Source organism: Tribolium madens, unplaced genomic scaffold, assembly GCF_015345945.1.
Source record: "Tribolium madens isolate multiple individuals breed KSU strain unplaced genomic scaffold, Tmad_KSU_1.1 Scaffold_19;HRSCAF=116;Tcas5.2_LG9, whole genome shotgun sequence".
Lineage (NCBI taxonomy): Eukaryota > Metazoa > Arthropoda > Insecta > Coleoptera > Tenebrionidae > Tribolium > Tribolium madens.
Window position 1 is genome coordinate 7156437 of NW_025400983.1, and position 14460 is coordinate 7170896.

At 37.6% G+C, this 14460-nt stretch overlaps 3 protein-coding genes across 4 annotated transcripts; 1 reads left to right on the forward strand and 2 right to left on the reverse strand.

Moving 5' to 3' along the window:
* Positions 1–2638: 2638 nt before the first annotated feature.
* On the reverse strand, positions 2639–4185 carry LOC123015485 (tetratricopeptide repeat protein 8). The gene is made up of 5 exons (XM_044415233.1): positions 3920–4185; positions 3411–3871; positions 3126–3360; positions 2897–3071; positions 2639–2848 (listed from the first exon to the last, which is right to left on the reverse strand). Exons 1-5 carry the CDS (start codon positions 4183–4185, stop codon positions 2639–2641), a joined length of 1347 nt encoding a protein of 448 aa, XP_044271168.1.
* Positions 4186–6088: 1903 nt separating this feature from the next.
* Positions 6089–10124, forward strand: LOC123015064 (WD repeat-containing protein on Y chromosome-like). 2 transcript variants are annotated; one of them, XM_044414506.1, is made up of 7 exons: positions 6089–6366; positions 6418–7645; positions 7691–8224; positions 8552–9279; positions 9324–9498; positions 9551–9748; positions 9795–10124. In XM_044414506.1, the coding sequence occupies exons 1-7, from the start codon at positions 6104–6106 to the stop codon at positions 9957–9959; spliced, it is 3291 nt and encodes a 1096-aa protein (XP_044270441.1). In that variant the 5' UTR covers positions 6089–6103; the 3' UTR covers positions 9960–10124. The 2 variants fall into 2 exon arrangements, with proteins under 2 accessions (XP_044270441.1, XP_044270451.1); XM_044414516.1 differs by lacking the exon at positions 9795–10124 and having other exon boundaries at positions 9548–9677.
* Positions 10110–14437, reverse strand: LOC123015054 (rab3 GTPase-activating protein non-catalytic subunit). Its single transcript, XM_044414494.1, has 6 exons — positions 14263–14437; positions 13994–14214; positions 13675–13945; positions 13310–13628; positions 10416–13263; positions 10110–10361 (listed from the first exon to the last, which is right to left on the reverse strand). The coding sequence occupies exons 1-6, from the start codon at positions 14345–14347 to the stop codon at positions 10206–10208; spliced, it is 3900 nt and encodes a 1299-aa protein (XP_044270429.1). The 5' UTR covers positions 14348–14437; the 3' UTR covers positions 10110–10205.
* Between the last annotated feature and the right edge of the window lie 23 nt (positions 14438–14460).

Below are 14460 nucleotides of genomic sequence, written 5' to 3' on the forward strand. Positions count from 1 at the left end.
GGTCAGGTACACTCCGAAGCAAAACATCATTGGAATGCGCTCGACCAATCAAACTCTGCACTTGGAACCCGACCGGTTTGGGGCCCACCTCCACGCGCTAGCAGGGCCACTGCGCGGTACACTCCCCGCCGCAAATTTACTGGTACCGCGAACCACCACGGCCGTGGTACCCGCGCGGGTTCGGACTGTACCCAACTCAGGTGTGTTTGGTACCCGTCTAGAGGTTACATTCCTCGAGCAACGCGGCATTCCTCATGGTGAAATTGTCGATAGCCTCGTTCTGGGGGCGATCGCGTGTTGCGGCCCTTTTTTCCCGAAATTTTGTGCCACAGGGGCCGGTAGGCAAAGTACGGGTTGGGATTGGGCCGCATTCCGAGGAAATGGGGCTTGACCAATGGGAGGCGAGCCCGCCAAAGGTGATCCGCATGCTTCAGTCGAGACCTGGGGCTTCGTATTACGCTAGCTACGGAGATGTTGCCCAAGAAACACTCATTTCCTGGTGCTTATCAAAGATTGCAGTGTTTGACCAAATATTGATTTTCGATTAAATTCCTCGAAATTTTTTGGAAACTCAAGGACGCATTCCGACGGGGGAAAACAACATCAAGTGTAAACAATAATGAGTTTTATTTCTGGACAGTTTACACCTGCGTCTGAAATTTTTTACTCTCGCAACTTCGAAATGTAGTTTATGCTACGATGCATTTAATTGCTTCAAGAAAGAAAAACTCGAATGTCTTTCATTCATCCTTCATTTTTTATTGAAAAGTGAATTTATAAATACAGATATGGCTGCATTGCCAGACCCATAATAAATTCAATTAATTATTTATTATCCACATTTATCGAACAAGGTGAAAAATACTGAATTTTCACAATTCTGGGTGATCTAAAATATTGCTTATTTTATATTTTCGCGACTTGAGTACTTACATAACTTCCGGGGTATTAAACTGCGAAATATTTTGATAACATGTTATCAGATATCATCAGAAAGATTGATGGCAATTACTTGACATACTTCCAAACTAAAACCAAAAATTATACAGTGAACGGCAAAATTACGGAATAATCTTACCTATTTAATAAAACTGAAAATATTTTGCTTTGACAAAAATGCTCGAACAAGTCAATTTTCTTTTTAAAAAATACAAAATTTTCACTTGATTTAAAATTGTATGTTTGTCTTTTGTTAATATATTTCACTTTTTTGGTGATTTTTTTTCAAAAACTTTATGTAATATTTTGGTGTTGTCGTTGCGACAATTAAAAGATCTATCGAATTGCCTATAAAATGTCAATGACGTCATTACTCAAAAACCGAACAGTGTAAAATTTTAAATCAAGTTAAAAATGTGTACTTTTCAATAAGAAAATTGACCTATTCCAGCATTTTTGCCAAACCAAATATTTTCAGTTTTAATAAGATTATTCCATAATTTTACCGCTCAATGTGCCTATCATATTATGGCTTAACTCGTTTTATGAAAAGTAACTGAAAAAATGTATAATTATAACTTAATGTTTAATAAAAGAAAACATCATCGTGAGCTGAATAAAATTTTCTTACATCTTATTAATAATGGAGAGACTATATTTCTTAGACAAAGATACCCTAATACTAATCATCATTAAATAAATAAAGAGGGAAAATAACAGACTACTTAAAATACATAATATTTGATGGGCGTAAAATTTTAATAATTTATTTATTGTTGATTAAAAACTTTGGAAGTTAATTTTTACGTCATATAGTAAATTTTGTTTACCATGTAAGTAAGAAATATTTTTATTCACCCTTTTCTTCCTAAATTATTTGAAAAAGTTTTGTTCTTTTTTCATTCTAAGTATAACAAAACGGAAGATTTTTATTAAAAACGATTATTATTTATAAATTAATACGAGGAGCTATTAATTAATTGGTTATTTTATTTTAAATTGAATGATTTTTGTTAATAATTAATTACAATTATATTATAATAAAGAAAAAGTTGATAAAAAGTCGACATAGTCAATCGAGCTAACATCAATGTTTTTGAGCCAATAATGTGCGAACAATTAGTCAAAGTACCAGGCATGAAGTACCAAAGTGGTACCTTCTGCATCAGAAGTACCTAGAAGGAAATGTAAAAAAATATATATAATAAATTTATAGTAAAACTTCCACACGTTAATTAAAAAGCAATTCTAAGCAATTAATGTCGTCAGTCGTAAATTACAATTACTTAATGGACGCTTAAAAATTTTCTGAAAATTTTGCTTGAAGTGCCAATAAACCATTCTTGCTTTTATTTTTAAACATAAAGATAAGAATTTGGTTTCAATTATATTTTAAACATAAATTACCGCGTTATTATTAATGGAAGGATCATTATTATTACTAATTATTATTTACGACCATTAGAGTAATACCACAATCAAGACACCTGAACACATTTATGGCCTAATAATTCTGCATTGGAATGCCACAATAGCAATTCATAATTTGAATTTTTTCATAATTAAATTATTAATTGAATCGATACCATTCCGAGTGTAATTAATTTCTTCTCCTTGTACATTTACACAAAACTCAAGGTTTATAAATATGTAAAAATATAATAAACATGTCACAAACTGTATTTATTACAAAACAACATTAAACATTTTGTAAAAATTCCAAATTAGCTTTCGGTTCGTACAAATTCGGATCTAGACTTGCGGCCGACGTAAAATACGCTTTAGCAAGATTTATTCGCCCCATCTTATGATGTAAAACAGCTAAATTGTTGAACGCCGATGCGTGTGTTGAATCCGACGATAAACATAAATTCAAACATTGCACAGCCAACTCTAAATCACCGGCTGACTGTAAATTATAATATTACGACTCAATTGCACATAAAGTGAGACTTACAAGAGCCAAATGCGACAAATTGTACCAAACTTCAGCCTTGATTAGGGGATCTATTGCTAAATCAAGAGCGCGTTGGAATAATGATGTGGTCAAGTCGAGCTGTTGCGAGTAGAGGCAACACAAACCTAGGTTGTTGTATAGTTCCGCCGAATGCGCACCCATGGCCAAGACGCGTCTAATTAAAAAAGTAAAATTGTGCTTTTAAAACACAAAAAAAGTGTTTTAGGACCTATAGTAACGTAAAGCCAGCTCTGGTTGGTTGTTATAAAAATGATACATCCCAATACAAGCAATAGCTTCGGTGTTCATAGCATCTTCGATGACCACACTTCTGTAAAACTTGACAGAAGGCGCAGTTTCGTTCAAATTTTCATAAAGTCGCGCTAATTCGGTCATTATTGAAACATCATTGGGAAAAATTTCAAGACCGGCTTTGCATATTTCTACAGCAGAGAGAGGTTGGTCTGCAATTTTTCTTTCTCGGTTAATTAACCTTTAAATTAAGTGTAGTTACCCAATCTTAGATAAATTCTAGTCAGTCTAATAAAACTCTCAACGTGATGATGTTGTTTCAAGGCACTTCTCATTTGTTGTTCCGCATCCCTGATTAGATTGAGGGCAATGTAACACTTGGTCAATTGTACTTTCCACCACCAGTCCTCAAATTTGCAAAACTGCGTCGCTTGCACGGCTAATTCCATCGCATTTCGGATGTCACCCTCATGGTAGAAGAGGTACTCAAATAAAGGTTTCGACAAGGAGGAATTTTTCGCATATTTGGCAATATTTAAGCGAGAAACTTGTATAAAAGGCCCTTCTTTTTGACTATACATCGCTGCCGTCCCTAGCCGGATGGCACGAGCAGTTTGGCTCGTCGGCCGGGCGGTTTTGAGGCGGTCCAGGGCCGAGCCAGGCCTCATTTGGGTTCCAGGTCGAGCCACCCCTGATATAGGACGGCCGGCTGATGTATTCGGTCTAAAAATGGTAATTTTGGGCGAATTTTTCACCACGATGGGTTAGTACCTGACTGAAGTAGTCGGTGCTGCTGTTTTAAGAGAGGTTCCAGGTCGTGGTGCTGTTGCAACAGCGTTGTCGTCCAAGAAATCACCTTCGTATAAATCCTCACTTTCGATGTCGTCCACGTATACTCTTTGGGTCAAAGCACGCATTTTGAGACACCAAGCCGCTTGGTCTAAGGGCTGTTTTTCTAAAATTTCGGTACATACTTCGGCACATTTGTCGAATTTTCGTCGACGAAATAAACTCAAAGCTAGGTATAACGGATCCATTTTTGTGGTGGTGTTTGTGTTGGGTTGCCCTAGTGATGGTATTGATCACTTAAGGCAACACTAGTTTTCTTTAAATTACAACGTAATCTTCTTTTTCATAAAAAGAGTTTTACATTTTAAAATCTGACCTTTTGGCATTACAAAAAAATGCACAAACGTATTAATAAAAATTATATTAAGCCAAACGTTGTTGTTTAGGAATGCTTAAGGGGAAAATATACAGTGTTAACGGACTTGAGATTGAAATTTAAATGAGATGATATTCACGGTATAAGAAAACTAATACGCTATATAAAACAAAACTTCACGTTGTGAAAAGAAATAATTAATTTTATATTATTTGTTTGAGAACTGCTGCTTTAGCGTTATTAATATGATCACCTTGTGTTTCACCGTAAATCATAATCACGACAACCAATTTATTATTTTAATATTTTTTGTCAACCATGTTCATAAATTTGGAAAAATATTAAGAAAAACGAATCAAAGCTATTAGAAACCATTTCGCTGGAGGAGATTAAACAGAAGATCTTCGAATTTTGATAAAAACTTAAGCAAAAGCAAATCAAATGATGACATGTCAAAACTATGAACTGACTTTTCTTTTTCATTGGATACGATTTTTTTATTTGTTGCAACCATACAGTTTTATCTGAACAAGGAGATAATTCCAATGACCCTAAAACCTTGTACCACTATTTTAGAGTTAAATAACATTCTTAATACTAACAATTGTGTGAGTTTTTTTTTTCTCGATTATAGTATTTCTGTACCGTAAACACCCCGTATTAAAAATAAAAACCTCTTACAAACAAAAAATGCCACAAATCTCTAAATTTTTGTTCAAGAATTCCAATGTCTTAACATCTACAGTATAGGTTTACAAGAGGATTTTTTTTTTAATCTTTGACATTACGCTAAATCTGCAAACCTAGAAAACCATTTTTTGCTTCACCTGAAACGAGCAAATCTCTAATTCAGACTTCAATATTTTGACTCAGTAGAAAGAAAAGCTGATTTTTCTTTTGATTTTGATCTTTTGGCAATAATCTAATAATTTGGTAATAATCTAATAATTTTTCTCTGCGGTGAAATCCCATCACATTGGAGGTTTTATTTTTTTACGAGGGTGTCACTTGGACAAATAAGTTTAAGCAAATTAAATAACAAAAGTCTTTGTGAAAAACAATTTTAATAAATGGCAACTTAAAGAAATAGCTTTAAGGTAAAACTATCATTATTCAATTAATGAATTAATTATAGTTACCATAGTTGTCAAACAAATAAAACCGCCAATGTGATTGGACTTAAAAAGGCAGAGAACAATAATCATTATTATTCCAAGTCAAAAATCAAGAGAAAAATAAACTTCTCTTTTCACTGAATCGTAATAATGAAGTTTTAATTCCAGATTGGCTCGTTTCAGGTGAAGCAAAAAATGTTTTTCCTTTGCAGTTTTGGTGTAAAATCAAAGAATTTTTTCCTCTTATAAACGTAATCCAAAATCATACTGTTTATCATGTTTTTTTTTTTTTTTAAAGTTAGACTAAATTTTTCCTTTTGACATTGAACAAAGTTAAAAAAGGTGCAATACGAGCTTGTAACAAAAAAATGGTGGATGCGCAGATCTTATAAAACTAACCACAAAATAAAATAAAATAAAAGTCTAAAAATTGGGTACTTGGCCCTTCTTGCCCCATTCCATAGACTTCCTTTCTTTGCTTTTATGAGTAAAAATTGAGAAAACATCCACTAAGTTTTTTTCTATAAATGAAATAATTTCTAGGTACGGCATGAAAGTGTTTATTTTTTTATCTCAAACCAACCAAAACTAAGAACAGTGCCCACACAAAGCCATTTTCGCATTCGTATTTGCATTTTTGTTGCCCTAGTGACAGTTTTAATCACCTGTTGAATCATGTCTTTTGAGAGAGAGTCGTCCCATAAAGACCTGGATGATAAGTCGGAAAAATCTCTCGATGATGAGGCAAAAGAATCAAAAGTTGAGCTCCACGAGAGCTTGGATGAGTATGACTTAGAAATCCTCCATGACATTTTCGCTAAACAAACAGGAAAAGGTTTYGATTTGCCCACATTRAAAGAAATCCTCGAAAATGTTGGCAAAATCCAACTCTCCGACGAGGATTTCAACGTGATTTTCATGCGAATGAACACTGCGAGGTACTTATCCCAAATTTTGACAAATGTGTCACTTCTAATCAAAATTTCCAGAAACGGGTTTGTCAACTGGAATGAATTTATCTCATTTCTAATTTTGTGTTACGAACAAAAAGATGTGAAAGCCGAGTTTGAGACCTTGGAGAATCCGATTCCGGTTGCGGCCACTCTAGTCAAGAGCAACCATCGCTATACCATCAACAGGATCACATACTGTCCGACTGTGCGCCCCGACAGGACYATAAGTTGGCAYGATGGTAGTTTTATGACTTGTAGTCGCGATGGTACCATCAACTATTGGTCACTGGACGTCCAATTTGAAAGATCGGTCAAGTCCACGTGTCCTAATTTACGAGTCCAGCAGACTTGGGTCACCGATATGGTGGCCCTACCTGATGTCAGTGTCGTTTGTACTTCGAGTACTGAACGAGACTTGAGATTTTACGACACCAGTGCGAGAAAATTTGAATTGAGAGTTATTTTCACATCAATTGAGTGGGCTATCTATAGTATGAACTACTGGTTCAGTGACGACCCGAACGAAGAGTCCAAATTGGTCCTAGGAGACATGGGGGGTAACATCCATGTTATTTTCATCGAGTCCTTTGCTCGTGGGCCTTTTCGCAGCCAGTTAGGTCTACCATTACTTGAAGTTCGATATGATAAAGTAATCAAAGGACTTGTGGACGGATTTCGGGTCACAATTCTCCCAAAACAACACTCAAACGTGATTTTGCAAATCCAGTACTACCATCGCCTCAATAGTATCATTTCGTGTTCCGAATGCCAGAAAGTGGGGCTCCTGATGAGAGATTTGGCTGAAGACAAAGGCAAATATGTGTACAATCTCCCCAAAGGTGCTTGGTGTTTTTCGGTCGATGGTACCCAAATGTTGGCGTGTGGTGGTCCTGATTGTTTGGTACGTCTGTGGAACCCGTTTGTCCCCCAAAACCCCATTGCGGTGTTATATGGCCATCATACGGCCATATGTTCCATGATTTTGCAAGACACAAAATTTTTGTATAGTTTGTCTCAGGATAAGAGTATCAGGGTTTGGGATGTGGCCAAGCAAACCTGTGTCCAAAACTATCTCGGGATCCCGCAGGAATTAGGGGAGCATAGCGATATGACCACACTTTACAATCCCGAGAGTCGGCAATGGATCATAGGGAGTACCATGTTGGCCGTAATCCCTCTCAGTCCCAAACAAAGTGGAGAACACACCGATGGGTTCACGCATACAGCCGGAGTTTCGGTAGTGCTCTATAATCCACTTTTCAAGGTAATTTAACCAGTCAAAATCCCTCCGTGTAATCCCTAATCCCAGATAGTCGTCACTTGTGGCCTCGACAGCCATATCATCGTCTGGAATCCCTGGGATGGCCGCCGCATGATCGCCATCAAAGAAGCCCACACGAAAAGCGTCCATGCTGAAATAATCCCAATTGAAATAACCGCTGCAAGTTTTGATCCCGGGTACCAACGTCTAGTAACCGGTGCCCATGATGGTTCCCTCAAAATTTGGAATTTTAACACCGGAACTTGTCTCCGGAACATGAAAATTGATCAAAACGCCGAGATCAAATGCATAATTTGGGTAAAACACCGGATTCTGGTCATGGGTTGGAACAGAAGAGTGACGGAATTTGGCGATAGTGGCGAAGTTGTGGCATCGGGAGGACAGTTTCATAAAAATTGGGATTTGAGGCACAGTGAAGATATCAGTGCTGCTGCTGTGAGGATTCCCCAGACCATAGTAACGGGAACTTATGATGGGGAGTTGATAATGTGGAGGCTTGAGACGGGACAGCCCTACAAGCAATTTAATGCGGCTGATCCCACCACAAGGATTAAAATTCAGGTTTGCAAAATGAAAACCTTGTATGGAATTCCTGTAACTTCTAATTTGTTCCACACAAAATAATGGAGGATCTGGGCCATGCATTTGTCAGTAAACTTCAGGCATAGCGCAGATTTTTATTTTAGACACTTCTTTTACACCATTTAACCTCAAAAAATTAGCTTGCAATTTTGTTGCCATTTTGCAGACACAAAGTGTAAATACGAGGAAAAAGTTTTACATCAAATAAGAGCAATAAAAAAATTCAACACATGTTCCTTCARCATTTATATTACGAACGTTTCTACAATAATCAAATCTCTAAAATAATAGTATTGATACTTGCAGTACAAGAAGCTGAAGCACAAAGTCGAGGCAAAAGTGAACAAATTCAGCAAGAAGAATATCATCGCGCGAGCTTTGGGCAAACCAATCGAAAAAGAGAAAAAAGAAGCCCCAAAACCGATTCCAGTTGAAGAGGAGGCCGTCAAGCCCAACGTTTCACGCCGTCTTTCCGCAGTCCAAAAACTCATCGGGCAAAGCTCGACCACTTCGAGTCGAATCCCTTCGAGGGCTCGACGGGTCTCAACTGTCGTAATGCCCGAACAGTGTATGCCTTTGAGGCGACTTGCCATCCATTCGGTGCTGTTCCTCAACCACCGACCCATGGATCCCGAAATTGGGACTCTATTGATTTCGCTCGAAAACGGGGCGATTCAAGTGTGGTCCCACCATATAAGTGGGGGGTTTCTGACGTCATTTTCGGCCATACACAAAGCTGGAGATTATGTCATTTGTATGGCAACTGACGAGAAGAATAATTATCTCTTCACGGGGTCCAGTGTGGGATATATTAAAACGTGGCTTTTAAAAAACTATTGTGAGCCAGAAAGGGAAAGAATAAGCATGCCAAAACTGAGACTGCAGTTTCCGTTTTTGTGGGGTGATTTTTTCGCGGGTCGGGCTGCAAGGATTGCAAGGTCCCAAAACTTGCCGATGCTTTTGAATAGTTACAAAGGGCATTTAATGACGATTTCGTATTTATCGTACATTGATGATGCCCAAATCTTGATAAGGTACAGTACCAAAATTCTCAAGTTTGTTTAAACAATAAATCTAGTGCCAGTGCTGACTACACCGCTCGAATGTGGACGCTTGGCGGGCGCTATTTACAAACTTTGGGGACATTTAAGAAATGGAAAAATGTTCCACAAGGCCACGAAGCGCGACCTGAGGAGTTCCAATTCACAACACCTCCAGACATCGAGAGAGTTGGAAGTTCGACAACTCTCCGAGTTAGATTTTTACATAAACAAGGTTGACTTCTTTTCATCAACTTTCTAGTAGGTGCTTCGAGGTGGTGCAACTCTCCGTAAAATGACTTTCAAACAAATGCAAGCCAAGGAGGTGAAAGAGTTGACACATGTTGACCTCAGCAAGATTTACGGAAAGAGATTGGAAGATCCAATTTTAGGACATTACTATAAGCCGTCAGTGAGGACGACGCAATTTCATGAAATTAAATTTGACACGTCGTTTCCTTACGTAATTATGATAACTCTCCTTAGGAAAAAAATTGAGTTTTTTTTAGATTCCTGTTTATCAACATTTAATTATGCCTCCGTCCCATAATTTAACTTTGACTACCCTGAAACCAAAATCACAAGAGGCTTTGCAGAATGTGAAGAAACCTTCGAAAGGTGAAGAAGCCGAAAAGAAGGACAAGGAAAGTAAAAGGTCATCTGGTTCGAAGTAAATTCGCTTCAATAATTAATTATATGAAAATAAATTCCCAAACAAATCTAAGTTTGACAAAAACGTTTTTTACTTTGAATTTCGTCAAATATGGTTGACAGTAGTAGTTTGTGCAAATAATTTTAGGTGGGAATGGATAAAAAGCTTTTCGTTCAAATTGTTTATTGTTAATTCACAATTGCATCCGTATATAAATAGATTTTTTAACAATATAACTCACATAAAATTAAAAAGACCAATAAAAAACCTAATTGCTTTTATAAATACTTTGTAACGTCTTACAGCCATCTAGTAACAACTCAGCTATTTTATACTCGTGTTGAGTCTCGTCTACACATGAAAGACTACGATTGGCTAAATTCTCGATACCATCTAAACCGCTTGGCGCACACCAATCGCCATTCTAAAAAAAAAAAAAAAACAATTACCAAATAATAGCAAGCTTCACCTCACATACCAATTGATCCATATATCGCGTAACCACAGTACTCAACGCTGTAACATTCTGACACAAATTCGGCGAAGTGGTCAAAAATTGTGACAGTCTTTTCCCAGCTATAGCTAGTAATTCCGGACCTAACTTACTTTTCTCTTCAATCCCTCTAAACACCTCATCCCCGAAATTATCCAGACCATTTGTATAAATCTGAACGAGTTCAAACCGTCTCAACGCGTCTAAATCCAGATTCCATAACTTGGCAATTTCGAGACATTTGGACATCCACCTAATATGATCCGCGGCGTAGATTTTACTCTCATTGATAGTCACACTCTCTAAGCTCGAAGAAATTACTTTGAACAAGAACTGAGTTCGGGAAATTTGAACTTTAGGGTCAGTGTAACTCCAATTGATCTGAGCTTTAGTTTGAAAATCGACGAAAAACATCCCAATCATGTAACTCTCGAACAAATTATTCAGCGGTTTCGAGTGTTTGATCGAAAATGCGGTGATCATCTGTAATGTCAGACTCAACTGGTAGTGCAGATGCAACAAATCGTAATTTATTGAATTTTGCTGGAGGGCCAATTCGACGAGAGGTTGCGGCCCATTTTCCCAAATCGCTTCAAAATTCAGAATCGGTTTAACCGATCCGTGACTCTGTTGAACTGCATCCATGTAACTATCCAAGAAATTCGTGGTAATCCCCAAAAAAATCGCAACTTGGTAATCGGACAGTCCGGTGTCTTGCTTACACAACCGCTCTTTGGGTAATTTACCGACTTTGTTAATCAGTTTTGAGGCGCTTTCGAAGATGATCTTCAAATGCGTGTTCCAGACTAGGTTGAAGAGGCCTTCACGGATATGGGGGCTAGTGATGTGTGTCAGGCATTTAATACAAGCTTCTAGGTTCCCTAAATCTTCGATGTTTTTTTGCCAAGCTAGGGCATACTCCCAACACATGTTCGTCAGGATTATATTAGCCTCCAAACTGTATGGAAATTGCGATTTTAGTAAATTCAAATGCTCGAAAACTTGCTCTGATTGGACTTCCTCGATTTTGTGAGGCATTATATCCTGTTCGGGCAGTTCGTCATCATCGTCATTGTCAGATGAGGTATTTGAATTATTGTCTTGATTTTTTTTAAGTAGAATATCATTGAGAACGATATTTTCAGGATCGACTCCACAGAGAGTCAACCAGCGGGCCACAAGCTCACTAACCGAGCCTTTGCCCTTCTYTAGGATGTATTTAAGACTAATCTCGATATGATCTTCTTTGAGCTTGGGCAAAGTGGCGAATTTTGCGACTGGTTTGTTTGATAAAATTATGTTCAAAAGTGACACATCTTCCAGTTTTCCAATCAGTAAAGTCCACTCTATACTCTCCTGTGACAAAATTTCGATATTCTCATCATCAGTACTCGCCTCCATTTGACCCGAAACTAATTTACAAACAATTGACGCGGTAAGGGCCCGGAACGGCTTTGACGAATTGGCTAAAATCTCCCTCACTTTGCCCCAAAAAACCGACGTCGAGTTGTACTCAGCTAAGATTTCCTCACATTTGGCTGTTTTGACCAAAGTCTCCACCAGGAGAAACATGTTGTTCATCTCATTTTCCAGATTTTTATTATTAACAAGAGGCCGATTCACCCAAAAATAAATCAACAACTGGAACAAATCCTGAGATGGGATTTTGCAACTCTGTAGTTGTTCCAACAACCCCTCAAAATACGGATTTTGGAGATATTTCCCAAAAATTAAATCCGATATGTGGAACAATAATCGGTCATCAATATCGGATTTAACACCCATAGTATTTAGATCAAACGCTGATAAAAACTCAGCTGGTGATAATTCATCGGTTTGTTTAAACTCGACTCTCAGCTCACGTTTTTGCTCATTTAGAGTGCTTAAATCTAGGAGTTTTTGCAAATTGCCTAATTGTTTAGTCTCTAGATTGATTCTCGTTTCAACGTTTTTTTCCGAATTTCCGTTTTTTACATCCAAGTCTTGACGTTTCACAAACAGGTAAAAATCTAACAAAACACGCACATTTTCCGCAACAATTCGTAAATTATCCGTTTCCGGTTCGGGATTATCTAAGAACAATTGAACACATTTTAAAATAACCTCAGCAGGAAGATTGTTATCACTTTGTAGCAATTCTAAAGTTTGTAGTTTCAACTCGACCGTTTTGATTTCTGTGCAAATTTTTAAAGTTTCGGCTTCGAGCGTCTCCTTATCACAATCACTATGTTTTAAAAACTGTTTCAACTTTTTAAACAAGTGGATATCACGAGCCCTTTTATTATTTTTCTCACTTAAGGCGAAATGAAACGGTATTAAAATTTCCTTAATTTGACCATCGTTATCAATTAAAACTGTATCAAACAGACAAACGAACCGCGATTTTGACGTTGTAGTAAAACCCATCAGACCGTAATTATTATAAACGAGACGACTAAACTTCGAAGCCGTAAAAGTCGAAATTTTTTGTCCCTGTTGCACCGTGAAAATCTCCACAGTACCTTTCTTTGGCGAGTAAATCACTAGAAACAATGCGACTTTATTTCCGATCCGATGTTTCGAGTGTCTTTCATCCGGGACTTGAATAAACGAACACTGAGCCTCCCTGTATCCCTTGAAAATCCTCAAAGTGACCCCTCGAAACGCATCCAACAAAATAACCCGTCCCAAAGCATCCGACACAGCTGCTAATTTATGATCAGGTGATAAAACAATACTCGTGGAAGTCCTTCGCAAATCGCAGAGGCCGAAACGGCAACCCATATTTTCCGTCGGTTGCATTGCAACTGTCATTTGTTTATCCAGTGAAGCCTTATTGCCGGTAAGCCAACCCCTGGTAATTCTTTTCAATTAAAGCAAATTTCCTAAATTGGACTTACGGTAGTGCTGATTTGATTTTAGTAGCCACGGCTTTGGCCACATCGCTGAAGACCGGCTGGGGACACCCTTCTAGGGCGTAGTGAAAACCTACAAAGGGGCGGGAGCCTGCGGCCAGGACAAGGTGGTTGTAGGGGGCTTGGGAGCGGTATTTTGAGTCAAAGCCGCCACATGTTGACGCTGTTAGTAGGTGATCAAAAGTCCCATGTAAATTAACCCCAACTACTGCAATGTCATTTATAGTGGCTTGGTCTTGAAAGCCCCATTTTTTCGGGGCTAAATTGCCCTGAGTTAACTCCAAGCTGTCGCCTTTAGCTTGTACTGAAATTTTGAATTACTTGCAAAAAATCGAAATTATTAATTGTACCTTTAGCCAAATCGCTTCTGCAAGCCCTTAAAATCGGAAATAATTGATTTCCTGGAATGACACAAACCGTGCTTTGATACTGTATGTAAATCTCCTCTGGGTGTAAATCAGGGGCAATGTCAGGTCTCGGATTATGTTGGCTCCTACATTTAATACTTGTTATGACTTCATTATGAAGTTGTTCCTCTAATAAAAGTTCGCAGTTTTCTGTATAAAATCGTACAAAACCTGACTCAAATCCTAGCAAAACACAGGTCCAATCAGGTACAATCTGGAATTATTTTCATAGTAAAAACAACAAATTGACTGGAAAAATTACATGTGAACTTTTAGTCTGGCTAACAACAGGAACACAAATGACAGATTTAATGTTATCACTTTCATGTACAGAGCCAGAATAGGTAATTTGAAATTGACTTAGTGAAGTACTGCTGTCCCACTTTGAAGTTAAAATAACAAGTCTACGGTCATTTGCAATTGCAATTACATCACCCGTTGGGGAAACTGATAATTCGCATAATTGCAACCAGCTATCAGAGCCTATAAAAGATTTGAATTGGCTTTGTGTAAAAAATTACAAAAATTTACCTCTTAGGTCATCGGTTGGAAAAAGACACCTTCGTATTTTAGGAACATCCGGTATATTTGCTGTCACATTAATTTGACAAGACATTTTTGACTAATTACGTATTTTTTCAAAAACCACATTTATGAAAAACATTCAGATTTGACAAATAAAATAATCGATAAAACGTCAAATCAAATGTCAACAGTAGGTATTACAGA